Genomic DNA, 26,165 nt, shown 5'->3' on the forward strand with positions numbered 1-26,165 from the left:
TTCAAAAGATTTTAATATTTTATTAATTGTTATATTTAATATCTCTGCACCTTGTTCATTATTTATTAGTTTTTAATTAAGTTTTCATTTGGTTGAATAAAATATAACAAAAATCTGAATATCAGTTTTAATACCAGTATTCCAGTATTGAGAACTTTCATTATTGAAATACAAGTACAGTAGAGTCGTTTACACGAATCAATTGAGGACTGGGGTTGTTCGGATAACCGATTACGTACGAAAAAATATATTAACCTGTCCGATGTTGAAATTTTTCTCCGTCGCGTGTCGCTTCGTGTTGAATTTTCGTCGATTTTAAGCCTAACGCTTCGTGTTGAATTTTCGTCGATTTTAAGCGTAACGAAAATTTTTATATAATAATCGAGGCTATTGTATCGTTAAAAATTATTTCTTTATTTTGTACAAACAAAATAAATATATTGAAAAATATAAAAACAAACAAATTATACTTTAGAAGTTAATTTAGTATCAAAAATGTTCGACTGAAAAGCGTTCGGATAACCGGTGTTCACATAACGACTCTACTGTGTTAATAAAACTCTTTCACATTGCAATCCCAATCTCAAGTCATCATTTTGTACTTTTTATGTAATATTTTTCTTTGTTTTTTTATGGCTATATCAATAATTTCTAAACTATAAATATAGTAGAGCGTCGTTTATCTGAATTAATTATGGACGGGTTGTTCGGATAACTTATTTTTCGGATAACCGATTATGCACGAAAAAATATATTAACCTATCCCATGTTGAAATTTTTCTCCGTTGAGTGTCGCTTCGCGTTGAATTTTCGTCGATTTTAAACCTAACGAAAATTTTTATAATAATAATCGAGGCTATTGTATCGTTAAAAATTATTTCTTTATTTTGTACAAACAAAATAAATATATTGAAAAATATAAAAACAAATTACACTTTAAAAATTAATCTAGTATCAGAAACGTTCGATTCGGCACGACACAGTCCGACTGAAAAACTCTCGGTTAACCGACTTTTGGATGATCGGCTTTCGGTTAACGACGCTCTACTGTATATCTAATTTCATAAGTTTATTATATTCTTCCTTCTCATTACTCAGTATATCAAAGTGAATTTTTTTTTATTATTATATTTTTCTATAATGTTGAAACATTTCTTAATATACTTTTAAAGAAACTTAAAATTAAATATAACTTTGTAAAGAAACGTACTTTACATAAAAATAACAAAATATTCTTAATAATCTAAAGAGTCCTTCCCAAAAAAGGTACCACCATTTATTAGCTTTGTGTTCCAGACGATACATTCTTGGCGACTGACCTATCTTTTTAGGCTACTGGCCGCCAAAAAGTTAAAAAGTCCTTTAAAAAACAAGGTAAAAGTTTGGTTTTAATACACAGCGCATTTTTTCCTAATTTTGCTTTTCTAAGGAGTGGTTCCTTAGAAAAGCAAAATTAGGAAAAAATGCATGTCCTAGTAGACATGTCCTAAACAGAAATTTTTGGGGGCGAAGCGTATAATATGAGTTATAAACGAAAACTAATTGGTTTACTTACTGACTACGCACGGTATAAGCCGCCATTGCTTAACCTTGTATACATCGCGGAGTAACACAGAGAAGGCGGACGCTTACAAACCGTGTCACGTGACCTTGCGTCAACGTCACTAGATCACGTGGCATCTCCACGTGTTTCCGGTCGATCTATTTTTCTGCTGTAATTTGGAAGAATCACGTGATAAGCAATGACGTCATGTTAAATATCACGTGATTCTTCTCTTTATACAAATCTTTTTTAGAAAATAAAAATTTAGCTATTAGCAGAAATAAATTTTACAACTATATATATATAGTTGTAAAATTTAAATTTTTTGAAATTAGAATTTCATATACAACCAACAACTGCACAAATTCTTTGTGAAGCACGTGGTCTCAAATTATACTATTTTTCTCAGGGCCGGATTATCGAATAGACAAAGTAGACAAATGTCTAGGGCCCGTAATTCGGAGGGGCCCGGCTTCAGTGAAGAAGTTTTCTGTTTTAAAACGAGTTAAAAATTATTTAGGAAATTCGATAGGACAGAAAAGGCTGTATTTAACAATCTTACTAAGCTCCGCTCGACCAGCCATTACCTAAAAAAAAAGGTCAACAGCCACGCGTGCGTCAGAAGTAATGTGCGCCACGAGATCTCTCGCACCATCTAGAAATATTCCTAGGGCCGCCTCTCGTGGTAGTACTAATGTATGGTTATGATTTATTTTCTAAATCTAAACTTATACGTCGCGACATCGCATATTCGATATAGCGTTCAAGTTGCTCGAGTGCGAAGATATTACAATTCAATAGCGTTTTATAAAAGAGTTAAAAAGAGTGACACTACGGTGTGACTTGGGGTGACATCACGATATCCGCACCGGGTGTCACCCATGCTAGCTACGCTAATGTCACATTATATAAGATTTGTTTAGAAGCAACTTATTTAAATGGGGCCCCAATTGAAATTTTGTCTAGGGCCCGCTAGAGGCTTAATCCGGCGCTGATTTTTCTTATAAGTCGAATATATCATCGGAAATTATGAGATGAACATTTAATATAACAACAGCTTATACTATAAAGATATATACTGTTTGGCACCTCTGATGTCTCGTCAGGACTTACACCATTGTGTCTCGTTTCGCGTTGGTTCGCGCATCGCCCGGATGAGCTGGCCACGTGGAGTTTTCCAGGTTTTCTCTACGTCTGTAATGTCTAAATAGGGACCAATTACCATTGAAAAGACCTCACAGAAGGCATTCTCCTAGACAGATCGTTAAGTGTTACGTTACCATAACTTAACAAAACAAACAAATTCAAAACGATGGCCCTGAAAAGGGTCTTTTGCGCACAGAACTGCGAGCACAACTTCCTCCGAAACTAGTAATCCGGGGAGTAAAGATTCGCAGCGGCAACAAAAAACTGGTGCAGTCGAACCGCCATGTCCGGATATTAGGCTTTAAAAAGATATTCAGCCAAATATCCGACCATGTGTTCCTTGCGGACACTGTGGTAAGACATGTAGGGTAGGGTTTCTCATTTCCCGGTCTTTTGCTTGTCCCGGGATTCCGGGATAAAGTGAACTTTTTCCCGGGATAGAATTAATTATTTTTAAGATATAAAATAAATCTTAATGTGAGGTTAGCCGATTGGAGTGAAAGAATGTTACGGCGGTCGAGCGGTCAAACGGTCTTGTGGGTCTTGACGGACTCACTGAGACAGGTTACCATCAAAACCGTTTAATAAACATAGAAATTTCCTTACAATTTGTTCTTGTTTGATGAGGTAGAACCACACAAAGCGCGAGAATAATTGTTCAAAAAAAAAGTTCGTGTCTACGTGATTTGTAGTTCGACGTGGACGGCGAAATATCCGTGAACTCCGGGGTGTATGGCACGTCCTTCGGCTGCTTCTCTCCGGGCGAACCGACGATCTGGAGATAGCTAGAAGACAGCAATTGACGATGCTTCCTCCGGGTCCGAAACGGGTCCTTTTTTCCAATGTTTCGGGAGCACACACGACCAAGAGAAGAAATTCACGCATCCAAGAACCAAAAATGTCCTTGAAAAACATTTTATAATGTTTTTCCCCCAAGTCGCCTCTCCATTGGTCTCTCATTGTCACCTGGTGCCAATTCGAAACCCGATGGAGGGCGCGGGAGAGGTCAACGTCGCGACTGAATGATTCCTCTCTCGTCGCGTGTTCCTCGACTTTATTCCTTTCCACTTTTTTAAATATTTCAAAAAAATCTTTAATTTCGTCCCTTTGCGTTGTAAAGGGAAATTTTTAAGATCTTGTTAACACCTCCATTCGGACCTCCCAGTCGACCCCCGGTCGGGTCCTCACATTAACATATAAAAACGTATAAGAACATGACCGGTGTTATGAGTGAAATAGCGAACTACGAAGATTCCCAGTTACTTTTCAAGGGAGTGCCAACCACTTTATCACTTCTTAAAAGGATATAAGATAAACTTAAAAAAAGGAGAGCAGGCTGGAGTATACAGAATCCCGCATAAAAATGAACAATTCGGTTTGGAATATAATCGGTAGCAAATATAATACACCAAGAGCTTGCAAAGAAACAAATTATTAGACATCCATGAACCATACTACAAATACATTCCACAGACAGTATTGGAAAACAACATGCACAAAATGTATTACCACAGAGTCATAATCACAGATAAAACAATTTACCACAACAGACCAGACATCATATTAATTGATAAAAACAATAAAACGGGCTTAATGAATTTATTATTAATTAACTCTTTATTTACAGTTACATTTTATTCAAATGTACAAACACACTTGTTACAAAAATTTTACGAAATTTTTCTTGTGTATTTTTAACAGTATTATTCATAAATCATTGTTAAATAGATCTCCAATAACAAGAATTTTTATAAAAAATATATTTTAGTTATTTTTAACATGCAAATATTAAGCATTTTATAGACAATCATTGAAAAATACATATGTATTGATTTCAATGTAGCAGTACAAAATGTTAATTGTAGTGTTAAAAATACAGTAGAACCTCGCTTAACGAGCATAATTTGTTCCAGTCTTACTCGTAATTCGAAACAATTTTTCCCATAGAAATTAATGCAAAATACAATAATGTGTTCCACGCCAAAAAATGCTCAAAATGTTTTATGTATAATGTTCATTCAAAAAAAAAAAATTGTACAATATACACTGTTAATGAGAATTCAATTTGCAGGGGGGGAAATCACAGCTAATATGTTTGATAAACACACTAAATGATATGCCATTCTTAGGTCATTAAATGTAATCACTGATTCCAAATTAAATTTTAGAAATGTCTGAATTAAAAGTTAAATTTAATAATTATAAATAGTTAACTTTTAATTCAGACATTTCTAAAATTTAATTTGGAATCGGTCATTAAATTTAATGACCCAAGAATTTGGCATATCGTTTGGCGTGTTTATTATATAACGGGCTATGTTTTTTTATTATTATTATTTGTGGTTTTAGGTCCTTTACTGCTCTTAGAGCACAAAAAGGCCAAGAACTGAAATGTAGACAAGAGTGTCTGTGTTGGTTAGTAAAAGGTGTCCCAAAGAGGGCTCATAAGGTCCCATTACGGGCTCATAAGAAGTACTAGTTACTTGTGAGGGCTCATAAAATTATGTTTTGTGTTGTGTTTCAGTATTTTATTCTGCATGTTATGTTTGATGTTCTGCTATTATAGCTTACCATTGTTGCTTGTTGAGAGAAGAGGAAAGACAGATTGATAGAAAAGTTGCAGTTTGCATTTAGCAGAGCCGTAACTAGGGTATGGCCAATGTGGCCCCCGCCATAGGCGCCGATTTAATAAAGGCGCCAACGAGAAGGTTTCGGAATAATATGTATTCGAAATTAATAACACAAAAAAATTTTTATATTTATATTTATATAGTATTTTGAATGTCATTAGATAATTTTTTTACAATAGCTTTTTTTAGAATAAAATAATTATATTTTTAATAATAAAAATTAAAAAGGCACCATTTTTATTCTTGGCCATAGGCGTCCAAAACCCTAGTTACGGCTCTGCATGATATTGTAATAAATATTCTGTTTTAACTGATTGGGGGCCCACCAGTGGCCAAGCGGGTTCCGTTCCCTAAACTCTGGAAGTTCGGTCGTGGGTTCGAGGACGGACTGACCACGTGGAGTTTTCCGGGTTTTCTCCACGTCTGTAACGCCTGAATAGGGAAGACATCCCCTAGACAGATCGCCCAAGTGTTGCGTTGCCATAACATAACAAACAACAACAATTAACATTTTCTGGATTGTGAAAAATATATTTTGGCGCGCGCTTTTAAAGATTTAAAAATAATAATAATTTTAATGAATAAACGTTATTACAATCCTTATAAAATATTATGTTGATTTTTATTTTTAATAATTTTTTGCAAAAGGGACAAGAATAAAAAAAAATATTTTAAATAGACTTCTTCTTATTAGTTCACAAATTATTTTTAAATTTACGTGATTTTCTATTATTATTATTGAGTTGGCAACAGTGTAGTGACTAAACATATATCCCGCGAACGTTTGAGATTACGTTATTTTGTTAACTTGAACAGAAGAGGACAGAAGAGAAAGAAAGTAGTGGGAAAATGGGAATTGCTGATAGAAATAAAAGAAAAGAAATTATAATTGAATTAACAAATTTGATAGACTTTGATAAGATTGCACCGTTGTTAGTAGAAAAGGAAGTATTCCATCATTTAACGATACAGGATATAAGAGTAAGACAATTACAGTTTAATGTATATTTATAACATTTCATTCTTAATAACAATATATTTCCTTACAGCATTGTATGTTTTGAATTTAAATGAGAATTGCGTTTAAAAGCGAAAATCAAAGACAATACTTTCGTTTTCTTATTATATTTGGTACCTGTACTATTCCGTTAATCCGATTTGATCTCAATATTTGCTGTATTTTTGATAAAATCGTGTCAAGATTATCTGAATGCAAACTTGTCAACTTACCCATTTCTTTAACTTTGTATAAAAGTTATAAAAGTTCAGGTTAACGTTACCTATAGTTTCAAAATGGCGGCTCATCTCTGATTCCAACAAATAGAACAAAGGCTTAATGTTACCTTAGGTAGCCAAGATGGCGGCTCGTCTCTGATTCCAGGAAGGAAACAGTGGGGATGCACGTTCTAACCTAACCTATCCCATTCTAATAAATTACCATAATTATTACCAACAAAATTATTAGAATAGGTTAGATTAGAAACAGTGTTTCCCAACCTTTTTTGTGCTATGCCCCACCTAAGTCTTTCAAAAATTCTTATGCTCCCCTAACATATACACAAGTTTTAATATTCAAAAATTGAAATGTTCACTAAAGAAGGTTTTAGGAAGAAATCACTAGGAAATTATTGAGAAAACACAGTAAGTAAATTTTCAAAACATAATGGAGAACTGAAATTCAAGTACAAAATAATTTTAATGAAAGATTTTCTATAATATTTTAATTATTAGTAATTATTTATTATTTAAATTTAGTGAGACCCTTGCTCTTGATGCTTGCTGCAAAGAGATTTTATGTCAGGATCCAATTTAGTTAACTTTAGTCTCAAGTCTCCCCGTTTAGTTATATCCAGCCGATTTCTTTTTTTTTAGCAGCAAATCATTTATGGCACTAAATCCACATTCAGATAAATATGAAGATGGAAAAGGTAACAATAGTTCTTTTGCACAATTGGTTGCATTTGGATATTTGATTTGGGTTTCCTCACAAAGCCATGCCATCGTTCCTTTTATATTAAATAATGTTTTAATTGACTCATTATTTTGCATTTCTGCGAGTTCTTGGTACTGCATATTTGAAATATCAGACAAATCCACTAACATTGGTTGCATCATCCAAGTTGGAAAATCAATTTTTTTCAAATCAGAAAATCTTTCTTTTAAATCAGCCGATAAAATTTTCAGATGATCAACAATAACAAGTATAGCGATATCAGTAACTTTACACTTTTTTGGAGCCAATGAAACTTTTCAAAATTTTTGTTGTAAATATTTGACATAATTCAATAAAGGTAATGAAACCAAATATCTTTGCTTTTGCATCGACGAGAGTTTTATTTGTTCCTTGAAGTTGTTTATTTAATATATTTAGTTTTTCAAAGATATCGGCTAAATAACACAAATGCCTTACCATCGCCCGTTAACAGATTTTTAACCTTAACAGACCTTTCAGGTTTGTTGCGTAAAAAATCACTAAGAGTATCAAATAGTTCCATAAATCTTTTCAAGCAGTTCCCTTTCGAGAACCATCTTACTTCAGTGTGAAGTATAAGTCTCCAGAGCCGTAACTAGCGTATGGCCAATGTGGCCCCTGCCACATTGGCCATACGCTAAGAGCTGTAGATTATTTAGTTATCTGAAGAAAAAGAATTTTGTACTGCCAGCGCACCAAAAAAAAACCGCGAAAATGCATGCAGGAATTTTGGTTGGAAAAAGAAGGCCACCACACGCCAGGAGGACATGAGAAGCAGCTAACTCGGTCAATTCTGCTAGAGTAGTGGAGGGGAGGATACACCAAGGATTGAGAAGAAAGGCAAGCCTCATTCAAAAGAAGTCCAGTGTCAGATAAAGGTAGGAAAACTTAATTTACTAAAAAAATAGCATGTAATTTATAATTTACAATTTAGCTGAGAATGGAGTCCTTGCAGATTCTAGCTGCATCTGTAGGATTTCATTTTTATTGGCCAGATTTAAGATGGATTGTTTTAATTGTTTGAACAGATTGGCTGCTTCGTCTAGATTGTCAAATCTTTTGTCCTTTAAAGCCCTGCTGAAATTCTTGGATTGGTCAAGAAATGTCTTGGCTTCTGTTAGGCGCTCGTTGAACACTTCTTCTAAGGTTACTATCGACATGTTCTCCATGCCTGCCTGCAATTATTCTATCTTTCCGATATTATTTTAATAGCTAGCCCTGATTCATGACAAATATCTGACACTGGACCCGTAAATGAGTGGGACTTACCAAAATCGACATTTGATGGCTCTGAATTGAAGACATTGGAATGAAAGAAAGAATGGTTAGTCAAATTATTTCTACCTGGTTTGTTCTTTTGTTTAAGAATGGGAAACGGGACCGCCTGGGATCCCTGCGAGACAAATATCTAACGGATTTTAATGTTTAAGAATATTTATAGCGACCTTAATAATACTTACATCTATTTATTTTGCACTTTTGCCTGTTTTTTATTTTATTTTTTCTTTATTTTAAAGTTAACTAAATTCTATGAATTTTTTAATATATCGGGAGTTTAGAAGACAGAAAATTACAAGATATTTAATAGAATAGGAAGAGAGTTTGAGAGTTGTAAGTTTAGATTTGTAATAAGGCTGCTTAACCAATTTCCTTTTTGTGAATTATGTGCAAGAGGCTCCAAAAATGATGTTCGAGTTCACTAGTGATTTCCAGAGATGTTTACAATATTATGTTTAATAATAATTAGTAATTTTCGTTTTAAATTTGGTCTTAATTTTATTGCCAGTTCCCCAATTTTAAATCTAATTTGATTATTTCCTTTAATTTTCTTGTTATCTTAGTGTCAGTAATAATAGTAATAGTATTATTTGGGAGCAGGAGAAAAATAAATATTTTTAAATTTCACTTGTTTGCTATTTTAGGGAGAGATTCCAGAAATTGCCACAAGGGGGCGACGAGTTGGGGAGTGTTTACGGCTGTTTGCGGGTCTTAGGTCGTTTGAGTTAGAGAAGCGGGAGGTAATTGATATTTGACTGTTAATTGGGAAAAAGAGACAAGTAAAGAAAATAAGAACCTCAGAAACGTGAGAAAAGGTATTTATAGACGCAGTTGGAGGATATTAGTGAAAAATATCATGATTATAAGGTATAATAGTGATAATTTGATAAAAATTTCAGATCCGTGATGTAATTATTGTGGAAGACAATTAAGAGTACTGTTTAGTCTTGTAAAGTACGACAGAGATACCTGTGCCGAAACACGGGATACTGTAAAGTAAGATTTGCATCATTTGCTACTCGCTATGATTTATGTCGATTTGTTAAGTGTGTGTTGTTTAATAGGAATGACAAGGGCTGGAGAGAGACTGGACAACGATAAGAAATAAATTTTTATAGCAAGAGCAGATTGAAGGAGACTACCGAAGAAACACCCTGCAGAGGAGACAGCTTACTGAAAGGCCAAATATTGCTGTGTGTTTAATGCTTGATGACTGTATTTGTTATGGAGGAGGCCAAAATGCTTTATTACTTTTACCTTTGTAGAAATTAATTTTGCAGAAAGCGCGAGAGACGAGACAGCCGAAGTTGCCGGGCCGCAGTTTCATAGTGAGACACGTATTACGTCGTCTAATTGTATGTACCATTAGATAATGCATGGTTTATATTGTGTAAAGGGTTATCGTAAAGTAATGTTTCAAGAGGTGCTGCAGTTTGAAGATGGACATAACAGAGGAGTTAAGGCCAAGATAATTTACGTTGTTTGTTATGGAGAGAGCAATGGTCATAGAAAGATCGAAGTGGTGAAATAGTGAGCGGGAATTATTTTGAGGCTATGAGTTTTTGTAAAAATTTTTAAATAAATTTTTAAATAAAGTTTGACAGGAGGAACAGAAGTGGACGCCATGTTCAGCAACAGCAAGGACACAAGATAAGCTAGAGCATTTCGTTGTTGATATTTATAAGTAATGTATGTGAACACAAGTTTGGAAAAATATGTGATCATGAGTGACACTAAGATGCTAGCGGAAGGAGTGCTAAACACAAACTGATGGAGCATGCTGCATGCACACAATTTGGGACTTCCCCTCTCCTCATCACTCGTTATGCGAAATATAGCTCGTTAAGCAAGGTAAATTTTTACAATTTGTTTTGCTCGTGCGAGGTGCTCGTTAAGCGAGGTTTCACTGTAGTAAAATAGTTATACAAACTATTAATAACAATATATGCATTCGAACTTAAGTTATTTTCAATTCATTTAGAACTTTGACATTCATTAATGATTAATTTTTAAATCATCATCAGCATTGGGTAAATTTAGACTTTAAGAATTATTAAAGGGGGAAAATCAACTGGGTGCCCTTAATCCTGGATTAAAATAAATTTTAAAACTTAAACCAAGGGTTTTTATCTGTACACACTGTTTTTCACCATATTTGCTCTCCATTTCATTAACTTTTCTACTTACCTATAGTGTAAAGGAAAAAAGAAATATTATAAAATTCTTATTTCTTAAAAAATAAATTATTACATTTCTAAAAATTTTACATAATTCTACTGAAATTTACCCATAAATATGAAAAGAAAAATAATAGAAATTATATATATATATATATGTGTGTGTGTGTGTGTGTGTGTATGTATGATGTATGTATTTATTAGAGTGGCCCTTACTTTCTGATTTTCAAACCAACTCCGCAGAATAGTTCATTCGATGTATGATGAAACCAATGTGTATCAAAGTTCAGCCCAGAGGGATGAGTGTAAGTAGTGCCTCAAAAACTTTGAAGTTTTAGAAGTAATAAGTACACCCTTTATTTTATATCCATAATTTATACATGTTATCAATATCAAGGAAAAACTTAACACTTACATTTCTTTAAGTAACCCAAAGTAATCTTTCCATTATGTGCAGACATATTACTAGTATTATTATTTTAAATTTCAAGACAAAAATCAATGAATGAAATGTCTTGAAATTTAAAATAATAATACTAATAATGTGAATAATTTTACAAGAAATAAAACTGTTTTCATTAGAAACACCAAAATCCACTAATATACTATTCACCATATTATTGAAAGTGAAATTCACAATTGACTTTGTTGATTTTGTAACATCTAAGTTCATGTAGAGCTCTGCAGTATCTTTTCTGCTATCTAGGTACTTTAAACAGAAGTCATTTACTACTTGTAACAGAAACTACTTTTGTCTTTCATCCTTTGTTGTATTCCTGTATTAATTTCACACTATGCCCTGCCACATCATTTGTTACTATAGCAAGTATAGCAAAAGAGTAGACATGAGTCAGCCTGAGCTAGAAGATCTATTTCAGTGAAAAGGATGGAAGGAGACAAGTGGGAGTTAACACATGAATCAGTTATAAAATTTATAAAAAAATAAAACAATGAAATTATTTATGATAAAGATAATATAAAAACACTTTAAAAATGTGAAAAACAAAACAGATGAAAGAAATTAGATCTATGTGGCAACTCCCACATGTCTCTTTCCATCCAACATAATCTGAGCTGGGAGGATCTGACTCATGTCTACTCTTTCACTGTACAGTAAAGTCGAGAAGATATGGAAAACTGTTTTGTAGTGTATGTCTGTTTCCCACTTATCAAGATCCAAGTTAAAAAATTGAACTGAAGCTTCAAATCTTGAAAAGCATTGATAATTCATGGTTTCAGACGTAACAAATTAATTTAAATCTTGCAACCATAAATTCTTCACATTTTTCTCATTTGTGATATAACTCTTGTTACTAACTGTTTAATGAATCTTAAATTATGGAACAAAATACTAAGAACTTGCTTGTTACTTGGCAGTTTGTTTCCAGCAATTTCACTTGACACAGATCTGATCAAATATATATATTACTGCATGTTTGAAGGGTAACACTAGTTGATGGGAGTAATGATACCACATTTCAATAACTGATATAAAAATAACATACACAAACATGTGAAATGAAACACCCAATTGTATCTTATTCTACTACACAACACACCGGGCCTAAGAAGCAACCATATGGCCTTGAGGAACTCTGCACAAGCATAAGTTCATGTAGGCTTCACTGCTGCTAACACAACCTTTTCCTTACAAGTTCTTTCCTTTGTGTCTTAGAAAAATATTCTAACATTGTCGATGGAAAATGTAGCAGTTTTGGCTCCTAAATGCATGTTTTTTAAGCAGGAATTTGGCTATACTTTCAACATTTTGAGGTGACAACATTGGTATGCCTATTTTCCCAGACATAATGGTATGTTGGTTTTCAGGAAATTAAGTTTCTTCCAACCTTACTTCAAAGTTATGTGATACTATTTCTGGAAATAGATCAGTGTGGGTTGTATGATGCAAAGTGTCTGAAAAAAGTATCCCAAAAACCAAACATTTCATTGTTTGGGCCACCATTTATTATTATTGTTCTGTTCAGATAAAATTTTGGGAACATGACTTATGTGATTTTGAACAATTCTGAAGGGTACATCCAAAGTAATTCTAAAATCTAATCTTTCCCATGTTAATAAGGGCCACTCTTAATATACAGTCAATTCTGTTTAATTCGGACACATTGAGACTAATCTTTTTTCCCCCAATTAAACAAACTAATAATAATTTCTAAAACAAAATATGTAATACGTAAATAAGTAAGTAAAAAAATGATAATCGGCTTTAGTAAAGCAAAATACAGAAAATATTTGTACTATAAATTGTGCAGAAAAAATAACACTTCATGATAAATTTTACAATTTTAAATTTTAATTTCGCAAAAATGCATCAAGTGTAGTCTGTTTTTTGCTTCTGAAATTTTGCAGGCCTACAAAATCAGCACAGATACTCAGTGCAGATGTTGGGCTTTCTTCGTTACCTTCTTGCATAAAATAATGCTGTAACCCGACTAAATTTTTTTGCCTCATGATTTGTCACAAGCACAGGAGGGTCATCATCATCACTTTCATCAAATTTTTTACATTAACAATTGCATTCTTGAAGTTTACATTTTCGTTGTAACATGGTAATTTATCATCTATTGAAAATTCTTCATTATTGATGATAGGAACTTGCAGTATGACTTCATTTTCCTCACTGCTCAAAATTTCAGAAACATCCAAAGGTTTTAAACCGCAAACAGCAAAGCAGTTTTGTATTGTGCTGCTTTTTATAGCTTGCCAACTGTCAGCGACAAACTGCATAGCTTGCAAAACGGAAATTTTTGCACTGATCTCTCTGGCTGTTGATGAACTTGTCATTAGGGTTTCTTCAATAGATTCCAGTATGTAATTTACAAATTTTTCTTGATGTCTTTAAATTTTTTATTACCCCACGTCCATTGGTTGCACTAAGGATGTTGTATGTTGTATTAGGAGGAAGAAATTTCAGCCAGATACTTTTGAGATTATCTAAATGAGGATGTGTAGCACAATTATTGAGAAGCAACAGAATTTTCCTTTGCTTATGTTGTAACTCTATGTCCCAACTTGTAAGCCACTTCTAAAATTTTCACAAGTCATCCATGCATTACTGTTGGCATGGTACTCTACTGGTAAACTGTATTCTTATCCCCTTAAAGCATTGAGGCTTAGCTCTTTTTCCTACAATTAATAGTTTTTGTCAGTACCTGTCAAATTTGCACAGCATAACACAGAAATGCAGTCCATTGCTCTCTCATACCCTGACAGTGCAACGACACAGAGCCATCCGGCATAGAACGATAATAGAGGCTGGTTTTGTCAGTGTTGTAAATAGCATCTGAACAAAAATTCTCTAAAAATGTAGGAATTTTAGTTTTTTGCCATTTTTCAGCACTTACATTATCTGTACTCCCCTTTTTGTATTTGATATTGCCAATCAGTTGCTTTAAAATCATTGTGACTTAGCCTTTTAGCGATCTCCTCTGACTTCACCTTCAACACTGGGCCTGCTGATATTTATGCTTCATCCACTAACCACAGAAAATCATTGATCTAACTCGTCTTCAACTTCTGGATCCTTTCCATCACACTTTTTGTATTTGATATTGTCTCCCAAAGAATTTTGAATGTTCCTGGAATTTCTTTTTGTAATGCCCACTCCTCATGCAGCTGATTTTCTTGTTGTAGGAGATGCACAATGGTAGATTTTGAAACACCAGTTATATCAGCAAGTCCATGATAACTTGTATTCAATGGCTGGCTTTTAATTTTATCCAGCAAGGCAATTTTACTTGAAAGTGTAAAATCATTTCTTGACGTCTTGGCAAAGATTTCAGAATTTTAAATAAAATTGACACTAAAACACCTTCCAAGGGAACTCTAGCTTTCTTTCGAAATTGGTTGAGACACTGAAAAAAATTGTCTGGGGTCCTCATCCTTCACTTTTAAAGAAATCATCCGACCCAACAACGATCCAATCTGAAGCAGGGTCAATAGCTTAAATTCAGGTCTGCCTCAGACAAGATCATGGTGTGATACATCCCACTATGCTAACTCCCTCCGGAAAACTGAATTGCTTGAGTGAAAGACAAAATTGCTTTCTCTCTGCTAACCATTAGGCCTAACTGACATTAGTGTATGTATTGCTGATATACAGTATTTTCAGAAGAACCCTAAAATACATCAAAATTGCAAAATTCCTTATTCTTCTACTGTTCCAATTAAAGCATTGAAGTCATGTTTTACTTATTAGTTTGGTTTCCATTCTGTGAAATTTGCCCAATAAACTGAAATGCAGTCCATTGCTCTCTCATACCCTGACAGTGCAACGACACAGGGAGCCATCCGGCTCCCTGTGTCAAAACTCAAATAAAACTCAGTCAATATTTTAGGGATAGATTCTAAGGTAAAAATTAAGCTTAAACATTTTGCAAATTCAATTTCATTTTCAAGATATAGGCCTGCCAAAACATCAATTATGTAGCTACAAATGCAGAGAATATTTTGAGCAGTTCTGTCTGGTGAATTTTCCTATTTAATTCTGTAAAAATCAAAATGTTATTCACAGTGAATTTACATTGAAAATCTCTTGCTTTCCAACTATAGTTTTTTTAATGTAAAGCAGTTGGATAAAATGGATGGATAAGGCTTATATTTATTATAGTAGGACCTACTTGGGCAACATTTAGTTACCTCAATCTGTAAAAGCTGTATAAAAATAATGCAAAATTACTTTAAAAAACTGACAACTCTAATGTTAGTGCTTTGGCAGGAAATTTGAAAAATACTTTGTTTTTGGAAAACTAGACCTCAAAAACAAAGCATTTTGAAAAATGTTTATAGGAGATTTTAAGCTTATTTTTTCACTTTAAAACCTATCCCTAAAATGTTGACCCATAATTTTATCACACACTATATATTATTTATATACAGATATGATTGATTGTAAATCAAACAAAAATAATAATGGGAGATGGTTTCCAAGGTCATGCATAAGCTTATATAATATAGCATATATGTATGGCTTGGAAGAATAAGGGCCAATGTCATGGACATTTGCCTTTGACATTGACTGTAGACAGAAATTGTTCTTTCAAGCCAGAGCTATATATAATTAATTACTTGCTTGTATATCATAGAGTGTAAAATTGAAAGGTGGTAGAGGTAAAATTCAGACACTGACATTTTACTAGAAATGACTAAAAAATAGTTATATAACCACATCAAACTTTCTAAAGTAGAGTAACCAAACAGCATTTTATCACATTTTCCATTGGTATTAGACACATCAGCAATGTCTGTCGATACAAAACTTCCAAAAGAACACATTCACATGCTGTTGCTCTATCACTTCAAAAGTGGCCATAGTACAATGAAGGCTCATCTCATCTGTGAAGCATTTGTTAAAGCATTCATAGATGAACAAAGGTCAACCAGCTGTGGCAAATGTCTGAGTCAATAGTGCAAAAGACAGCATTGATCTGCATTTGGTATAGCAACATCACTGTCACAAAAGAACTCTACTGTGAACAACTGGATTGTTTGAACACCAAAACCAGAGAACTTCATCCAAAAATTGACAAAGTCCAATACCACCACAACAGCACACCAGTACATACAGCAAAGATAACATTAGAGAAGCTGGCCAGACTGAGCTGGAGGTTCAGCTTCATCCAACTTACAGCCCGGGTGGAGAAATGTGATTGATGTTGATGGTGATTACCTACCAAGCTGAACTGTAATTGCTGTTGAGTTAATAATCAATAAAAATTTTTTCAAAATGTTTAAATTTCCTTTAAATCTGATACAATACAGCAATTCTGTGCATAATACTTCAAACCAACATCCAAAATTTTTAATTATTTATTTATTCTATTTTATTAATGAAAGATCCATGGACAAATGCAGATAAAATATCAAATCAATCAATCATGTTCAAAGGAATAAAAAAAACATAATATTAACCTAAACAAATGCAAAACACTCTGAAATAGTTCTGAAGAAAGGAGACTTTATACTCAGAAGTGGAGATATCAAATCCATGGAAGAAGGTGAGTTTTACATATATTTAGGATTCCAACAGGCCAAACTTACAGAACATGCATAAATAAAACAAAGATTAACACTCAGATACCAGACAGATTACATGCAGTACTAAAAACACACCAGCAAAACATACTATTAAAGCTATTAATATATATGTTGTTCGTGTACTCACTTACTTTTTTGGAGTTATACTGGACACTCAGATCTCAAGCAACTTCAAAGGAAAACAACAACAACACTTACTAAACAAACAATATCATCCAAAATTATCTGTAGAAAGACTAACTCTTCCTTGTAAAGACGGTGGCCATTGGCTTTGACAAAGGTGCTTGAAAGATATTCTATCCATAAATGTTTAACTTTATGATAAACTTACATTTCTTATTCTAAATAAAATAAATCAAAGATCAATCCTTTGATAAAAATCAACCAAAAATTTCAGCATTTAACCAAAATAAGATTGACGAAAAAATTAAAACAGTGATTTTATCCTTTCATCTGTGAATTTATTATCAACTTTTAAAGCAATGAGTGTATATTATACACTCATTGCCATAATATTTAGTGCACTAAGGAGTTGTCGGAATTGAACAAAACTGTACATGTGTGAGTATAATGGTGATATAAGTAATTACAAAATAAAAAGTAAAAGAATCATTTATTGCAGGAAAAACTACAAATGAAAGGAGGTTTCCACAGGAGACACCCCTGTGGAATGAATCTTCCATCCTCATCCAATGTGAGGACCGCGACTATTTATTCATCTGGAAAACATTATTGAGAAATTGGATCCATGTAATAGGCCCACTCTAGAGCTCCCAAAAATACAGGTTTCACTATTTAAAAAATTAAATCATAGCTACCAATAATTTTCAATTATAGTTTAACCATTAATTAAATGTGTAACTCTAATAGTGCAACATTTAAAAACAATACATGCATTCCAATTAGAACTTATTAACATTAATGTTAAAATTTATATCAATGTTCAAAAATTTGTTTTCATTTGGCCCGAAGAAGACATTCTATACATGTCGAAAGTGCTTGCAAGATTTTTTGTGTTTATTTTGTGCTTTATTCGTCAAAACTTAAACAATCACTGTCTTTGGTGTTAATAATCTGACAGAAATCGGGCATGACAAAATAATTTATTTCACACTTAAGGGTTCAACTTCTAACCACCTTCAAATATCAAAATCCCAACACACACTGCATATTTTTGAAATTTAATTACTAATTAAATTTGAATAAAACTGTATTATATAAGTTTTATTATTATTACTAAACATAAACATCTTTAAATAAATAAATTATTAATAAAAATAAAAGAAAAAACTTACTTCATTCAACATGACTTGTAAATCTGTATTATGAGCTCTTCTCATCAATACATCAATTAAATGCTGTATAAACCAAGAACCATCTCTGAAAGATCGGTATCCTATAAAAAAAATTAGTTTATATTAAAATAGAAAAATCCAAATTAAAATAAACATTTTAATTTATAACATCTTGTACAGATATTTTACTATAGCACAGCAGTGATAAGATTAAGCCATGGCTCACTGTATCAGTTTTATTTTGCAAAATAAAACTGATACAGTGAGCCATGGCAGGAAATTTATAACCCATGTCCAATTTTGTAATATTTAAGAAAAAGTACTACACAGATATACCTCACTTCCTCACTTGTAACTCCATTTAGTGCAGAATTCACTATAATGCACTTTAATGTGCCAAGGGATTCAATTAATGTGCAATGATTAACTATAATGTGGTCACAACTAGCCTAAGAATAGTATGTATGTAGAAGAGGTATAGATTTTAAAAAATAAATTTTAACAAAAATGGTATAAACCTAAGTAAATGATAAAAAGTATTGTAGATCAACATGATTTTAAATGCACTATGAACTACCGTATTTTACGGACTATAAGACGCACTTTTTTCTTCGAAAAATTGCCTCCAAAATTCAGATGTGTCTTATAGTCTGTAAAATACGGTATATAAATTCATTTTAATAAAAAGTCATTACAAAAGAAAAAAAAATCTGTTAATGTAATTACAGATAAAAAGCATTTTAAAATTAACAGGGTATTAATTTTTATATATGACATGTGGACCAGAAATTTTGACCCTTAAATACACATTTTACTGTAATAATAAAATAAATTCAGGAAAAAAAAAATGAAACAGAAAAATAATTTTAATATCAATATTAAACTTATTTCTTAAAGCTTTTTTAATCACAAATAATTCATTGTATAATAATTTAATTCTTTTTGGCTTGTATTTTATACTAGACTGAAGTTTAGTCTAAATCTTAATTGCAAGTATTTATTAAAAAAAATTAAATCAATCCATCAAAATTGATAATTTTGATGGACTGTCAGAGTTGTATAGTTAAATACTTGATGTCATTTCTTGCAAATGTATGAATAGATGATTGTGAATTGGATGCTTGCCACTGGCTAATTGTATAGCGTGAACCAACTTTAATTCATAAGCGGAATTTAAAATCAGTATGTAATCTATTCCATTACATAAGCCGTACTCCATTTAAAATTATCTTTACAGTATATTGAAAATTTTTGATATTAAATTCAATTATTACAATTAGTGTAGCATAGCAAATTTGGTATTTATTCAAACAAGTAATGTAAAATCTGCCACAAATTAGGCAATATCAAAGCAAACTGGTCAAAGACAATGTTGATCGAAATTTGTTTAATCATCACACGGTTGACCATTGATTGCCCAGTCATCAACTCAATGTCACTCTATGTCATACCGTTCAACGAAAAGTAGGTGATCTATTTGATCAGATCCAAGTAACTTGATGTTTTGGGTGACAATTGGTGACACTCATGCACATTTGAAAGTTTGCAAGAAAGGAATATGTGCTGTACGCCACAAAGATGTGCATTTGTGCTGTGATCTTTGTCATGTTTTGACTATGTCTTTGCTATGCTGGGATTATGAAACAAAGCCGTTTGATAGATTTTCATAGATGTAAGAATATAAATTATTTCATTGATTTTATCCAAGTTTATATATGTCTATTGGTCCCAGATTTTGTTTTCCTTTATTTATTAAATTTATACCAAATAGACAACAAATGGAAGTAGCCAAAGCTAACACCAGCAAATCATTGTCGCAGATTGTTGCCTTTTACAAAGCAAACTACTGAGCAATAGTTCGTAGAGGAATAGATGAAATGTTCTTTGGTTCTGTAGAACTACATCACGAGTGATACCACAAGCAGCTACACTGCCAGATTGTCGAAGGAAAACAGTCATGTGACCGTAAAAATTGCCTGATGTCATATCAATAGTGACGGCATTGCCTACTTTGCGGCAGGCTTAAGATATCTATAATCACATTTACATATACAAATGTTATATTTCTATATTTGTAAAAGATAGACTTATATTTCTACTTTTACTTATTTTGTATTTTAATAAAATAAATTATTTCAAATTTACCATTGATGGTATAGTAAGTCATCAGCATATCTGTCCATGTTGGCAATCTCGTTATAAAATTACTTCTTTCTTGAGGAAAAGGACTTCCATCAGAACTAACTTCCCGAAATGAAGGAATGACATCACTATTTTGTGAAGTTCCTGAATCAAGTTTTTCTTCATTTTCTTCAATAAAATTAAAACTTTGTTATAAATAATAATAATTTTAAAAAATTTATACACTTTACAACTGATTTAACACAGAATAAATCTCTATGATAGATTCTTCAAAATGATAAGAAAATAAACTTCACTGTATGATAAATATTCACTTTATAATACACTTTCAATTTTCATAACTGGGTCTCAAGGGAGAGCTTAGATGATAAATCAATCAATAATATTAAACACAAGTGTTTTGGATAACACATTAATAAATTTATCATTCTAAATAACATCTTAATTAAAAAAAATTTATTCCGTCAGCAAATTTTCTCTGTTAATTTTTTATCATGTTTTATTATTTATTTATTTAGTATTCTACACAAAACTAACATTTTATTTTAAAAAACCATTCTTTAGATAGAGAACTAGCAAAGCTCTGTGGCAAATTTAAATTTCTGACGTCTCAAAACAAATGACCAAAAAACTACTTAAGTTCTTTTTACAATATTTTCATGACAGAATTGGAATCTCTGGAACACACTAATATTGTAGAGAGAGGGCACTGAATACCTTTAAATTTTGAAAGTAAATCTAGTTTTCTTACTTTAAAAAATATAATTTATAAATGACTGTTTTATTCATATAGTATATGCATATATGAATGTTGCTAATAATTTCTTTGTTCAATCCAGTCTTTATCATGTTTATATTTGATGTTATAATTTTCAAATAAAAACTTAATGATTTACTTGAATAAACCTTCTTGAATATAAAATTTATATTTACAGTACAGGTACTCCTCACTTTACGACCTATTTGCTTAACGACCACTCGCACTTATGACCAATCGAGTTTTGACTGCAATTTGGGAAATCCCATTTCTCAGCTTGAGTGTCGATCAGTGGCAAATGGTGACATACACATTAAGCATACTATACTTGTCTTATAGCTGAGAAAGGCTGATTAATAGGCTATAATAGGCTGATAGCATACTATAATAGTCTTTTTATGAATAAATTTGAAGTTTGTTGCATAATTTGTATAATTTTACAATGATCCTATATTCCCGGTGCAAGCTCCTCGCTTATTGACCAATTTGCTTAATGACGTAGTCGTTGGAATGGAACTCTGTCATAAAGTGAGGAGTACCTGTAGTGCTGCAAACTCAACTTAATGTGGACTTGAGGTGACAAGCTATCAAATATGACAAGTTTTACAGCACAGTGATGATGCTGGTCTAAACAGCAGAATTTTTGTAAAGGTATTATATGGGCAAATTTGTATATGAATTAACTATGTACTAATAGTGCCTATTTCTATTTGTATTTAAATTTTAATTTAAAAAAATAATGGCTATTCAGTGGCTACTTTTGAGTTAGTGACATTCACAATATGATGTTTTGCAGCAGCACCTAGGAAAAAGGTTATATTCTTTGTTAATACATGGAATTGGTGCTATTATCAAAGTGTCACCTGTAAAGAACAATAACTTACTTGACCTAGTGTTAACGTAGGAGTAAAAATTAATTTTAATGTATTTTTTCTTTTTGAACAACATGACAACTTTTATGGAATGTTGATTTATCAAGAGTCATGTTTCCTGGACTCTACTGTAGCAAAATATTTAAAGCTACTCAGTCCAAAGTCCACAGCTATCAGTTAGAAGTTTATGACCAAAAATTCTATCATAGTCTCATTATATTATTGATTGTGAAAGCAACAACAATCCAAGTACAGTAAGACCCCACTTAACATGGAGAATGCGTTCCTAGACAACAAAGTGCTAAACGAAACAGCATTAAGGTCATTTTAACAGAGTAAATAGGGATAGGGGAACACGCGACAAAAACCAATTTTACTTTAATTTTAATTTATTTTTATATTACCGTATATTCCTGCGTATAAGACAACTTTTTAACCCAGGAAAATCTCAAAAGTCGGGGGTCATCTTATAGGGTGGGTGCTGCAAATGGCCGGGATGCCCGGGATATGGATAGAGATAGAGCGACGCTGTGTCGAGAAAAAGCACACATCTTTCACTCGTCCTGCCTGCCCTTGTATGTATCCTATTACTGTACCCTCTTTCTCTCCATCTCAGATCTCGCTCCTGAGGACTGCAGTGAAGCAGCGCAGGCGCACATGTACAAGATCTGAGAGGCAGAGGAGAAGGTACAGTAATAGGATACAAGGGTGGGCCGGTATGTTGCGACATCTCACTTTAAAATTGGGCTAAAATCAATCTTTTTCTTGAAATAAAAAGAAAATTATTGGGAGAAAAGAATTGATAGCGAAAAAGATGATCGCGATTGACGATAGTGATTATCGCGAGTGTGTTTTTCCACCGAATTTTTCCTGTTTGATGACAAATAGCCTTATGTTTATAAGTGACAGTTTACCTGCTAAGTACCTGCATGTCATAAGCATTTGAATTAAAATTACCATATTGAAATCAAATCTGATTGTTTTTTTTTACTTTTATTTGGTGTGTGTTGGCAGAGGGGTAGTCTTATACAGTGAGTATATCCCAAACTCTATTTTAACTGTAAAAGTCGGGGGTCATCTTATACGCTGGAATATATGGTAATTTGTATAATAATATATGTTAAATTACCCAAACATATGCACACAGAAATGTATAATATAATAAGTAGTTCATTTTTTGTGATGAAGATCCTGGCTTTTCTGAAATTTTTTTTTTTTTGCAATAAAGTCATGAAATAAAGTGAAGTTTCATTTGTTGCTTTTTTTTTTCCTTAAGCAAATGTCAGTAGCAAAAGATCACATCCAAAATGCCTCGTTTTGCTTTTGACACCTTTCAAAATCTGGATCGTTCGCTACAATTTGATAAACAATTTCGGTTATCGTTACAAAACTTTTACTAAGGAAATCTGTAAAGAAATTTTTGGGTTCTTCATTTTCAGAATCACTATTTTCCAGTTCTACATGGATTCCTTGTTCTGCCAGTTCTTGAAAGTCGTCGTTAATAAGGCTCTCCCCAGAAACCTGCGGTAACTCCTCAATATCCTGTTTGTCTACATCTCCTAGTTCTGCTGTATCAATTAGGTTAAGTTTGAACAACCTAACGATACAGCAATAGACTCTTCTTGTTGAGAATCCTTGGATACCTTCAGCCATAACTTCTTCCACACTTCCTCCGTGCATTTATCAATTAATTCTTGCCAAACAAAGCAGATATTGCCTATGGCATCCATGATGTTAGTTTTTCTAAAATTGCACCAATCAAACACAGATTTAAAAAAGTACACCTTTTTGCCACCTTTTTCTGATTGGTTTGTGTTTGTCAATAATCGTATTATGTAAGAATCAATAAAATGCCGTAATAATTTAACTCAGTGTAAATTTTGAGCTTTTTTTAAGGCTTCAAGCAGATGGTGTTAGGTCGAATCAGCATTAAGCGAGGTCTTACTGTATTGTTGCTGTAATGTCCTGTCATCAATAATTCCTAGAAACCAATCATAACCCCAGTCTAAATATCAAACTGTATAAACAAACATATTCAGCATACCTCGATATAGTGAGTACAGTAAAACCTCACTATTTCTAAACTTGAGGGGAAAAAAAAAACCACACAACTTTGAATTATCTGAACTTTTTTGAATTGAATTTTTTTTTGTAATTCTTGAATAAAATTATGACATTATCTTAGGTAATTTCATTTGTTCAGTCAAATGCATTAATATTATCAGTTATTAGTAATTTAAGCTATTTTGAAAAAACCATTAGTTGGTGTGTACTTAATGAAAACATAACAAAACTAGATCTGAAAATAACATATGAAAGAAACTTAAGTGCTTCAATAAGAATTACCCATGAATTTTGTCTAGAAGACCAATGGTAAGTTCTATAAAGAATTCACAGTCTTGAGTTCAAGATTATGAAAATCATGTGGTCTGATGAAAACAAGCTGTATTAATGGCTAACGCTATGTATGCATTTTGTTGTAAATACACACATGTATTTAATGTACTTTGGAGTTATTGAAACAATAAATTTTTGAGAAAAATGTCCAAAATAATTAAATGTCAAACAGATTTCTTCCATAAAAATAAAAAATTCTCTCTTCATTGGCAAAGCATACAATGTCTGTATGACCTTGAAGAGATGTCCAATAAATCAACAATGTAATTGGTAAAACTGAAAATGAAACTGCCACTTGGAGATGAAAACTTTCCTTATAAACACGTAATATGACAGAAGATTTCAAATTAAACAATATTTTTGTGGGTCACTTAGACTAGATGATGACTTTAAATATCATTGTGAGAATATTTTGAATTATCTGAACTATAATATATGCAAAATCCTATTCTCTTGGCCACAGACTAGACTTAGACTTTGAATTATCTGATATCAAAATAACAAGGTTCTACTGTATATGTTTATACAGTTTGACTAAAAATGTATTCTTAGCAATAGGTAAAGTGAAATTAATATAGTCTCTTAATTATGGAATGAAGAAATATATTTATATAACTCCTAGAAAGTTAATTGAAATGTGTATCATCAAGTACACAAAAGTAAAAAAATAAGCTTTTTTCTTTGGGAAACTTAAAAACTGAAAAAATGTTATTCAAATTTAAAATTTTACAGATGATATATAGCAGTTAATATTTAATCAGTTAATTTATATATACATTTAAAATGTATAAAATCTATACAAGTTAAAAACAAAATATATAAAAAACTACAGGTAGGCCCGGCGTTGCTCGGACAAAAGTAACGATAGCGAAGATTAAGATTATTACGTTATAGTCACAAAAGAAAGAGAGTAATTTCATCAACAAACTAAGTATTTCTAATGAAAGGTCGAATTTGAAAATCGAATATTGTAATATTGTTCGATTTTCGACGTGTTCTGATTATATCGTTCGATTTTCATCGAATGTTCTAAAGAAGAAAAGTTGAGAAAAACCAAACTAATCTGTTTAAATTTGAAAATAGAATATGTTCTAACATATTACTCTTTTTCTTTTTTCTCCATCTGCGTCTTGCACGTCGCTTTCTCTTAACACTTTTATTGTTACGTAACACTTTCATTGTTGATGGAAATGTTAAGCATTAATCCTGTCTCTCTCCCCGTGGGGAGAAATTTTGAAAAATCTCTTCGTAGTGTGCGTTCTTGTGACGTACCCTAACTGTGTACCAAATTTCAACTTTCAACTCCTAACCGTTTGGGCTCTGCGCTGATGATGATGATGATGATTATTATTATTATTATTATTATCAACTCGTCTCGATTATATAGATATAGATATATATTTTTTAAACAATTACAATTTCTACTTACCACCTTGACATGCTTGGATAAAAAATAACTTAGGCTTGTTTTTTAATGCACCACACTTTTCATTATTGAATAGTTTAAAAATATCTTTTAACTTAACTTCATCACCGCAAGTTCCATAAATGATATCTTTTCTCCCATGAGACATAATTATTATTATGCAAGAATCTGCATAACAGTGTTCAGGATCTTTAGAAAAGTCTTCAAATATTTTCTTTATATCCTGTTAGAAAAATTTTAAAAATTTATGTATTTGTTTATTAAAACTAATATATATTATACCAACAATGACAAGTATCACAATATGAGTCTTTACTGTTGTTAACATTTTCTTTCCAGCTATATTCATAGATCTGGATTGCACTGCAACTTTTGTAATTTTTTCAATGAGTTTAATTATTCCACTGAAATACAATATTCCTGGTAAGAGATCTTTCCATCACCTAATATGATACATTTATAACACTAATGTTTCT

The 26,165-nt window shown here is 32.2% G+C and overlaps 1 protein-coding gene and 1 long non-coding RNA gene across 2 annotated transcripts in view; both read right to left on the minus strand.

Moving 5' to 3' along the window:
• Positions 1 to 1,262: 1,262 nt before the first annotated feature.
• Positions 1,263 to 1,614, minus strand: LOC136969445 (uncharacterized). Its single transcript, XR_010879826.1, has 2 exons — positions 1,556 to 1,614; positions 1,263 to 1,360 (listed from the first exon to the last, which is right to left on the minus strand). It is a non-coding gene; the product is annotated as an uncharacterized lncRNA (long non-coding RNA).
• Positions 1,615 to 10,636: 9,022 nt separating this feature from the next.
• Positions 10,637 to 26,165, minus strand: part of LOC136969433 (caspase-3-like) — a 28,890-nt gene continuing 13,361 nt past the window's right edge. Inside the window, exons 5-8 of the mRNA XM_067263584.1 lie at positions 25,693 to 25,912; positions 20,241 to 20,396; positions 18,096 to 18,196; positions 10,637 to 10,756 (exon numbers count right to left, since the gene is read on the minus strand). Of these exons, the coding sequence (XP_067119685.1) occupies positions 10,637 to 10,756; positions 18,096 to 18,196; positions 20,241 to 20,396; positions 25,693 to 25,912 (597 nt within the window). The remainder of the gene's footprint in view (positions 10,757 to 18,095; positions 18,197 to 20,240; positions 20,397 to 25,692; positions 25,913 to 26,165) is intronic.

This window comes from Centruroides vittatus, unplaced genomic scaffold (genome assembly GCF_030686945.1).
Source record: "Centruroides vittatus isolate TY-2023 unplaced genomic scaffold, ASM3068694v2 contig_1787, whole genome shotgun sequence".
In the NCBI taxonomy this organism is placed as follows: domain Eukaryota; kingdom Metazoa; phylum Arthropoda; class Arachnida; order Scorpiones; family Buthidae; genus Centruroides; species Centruroides vittatus.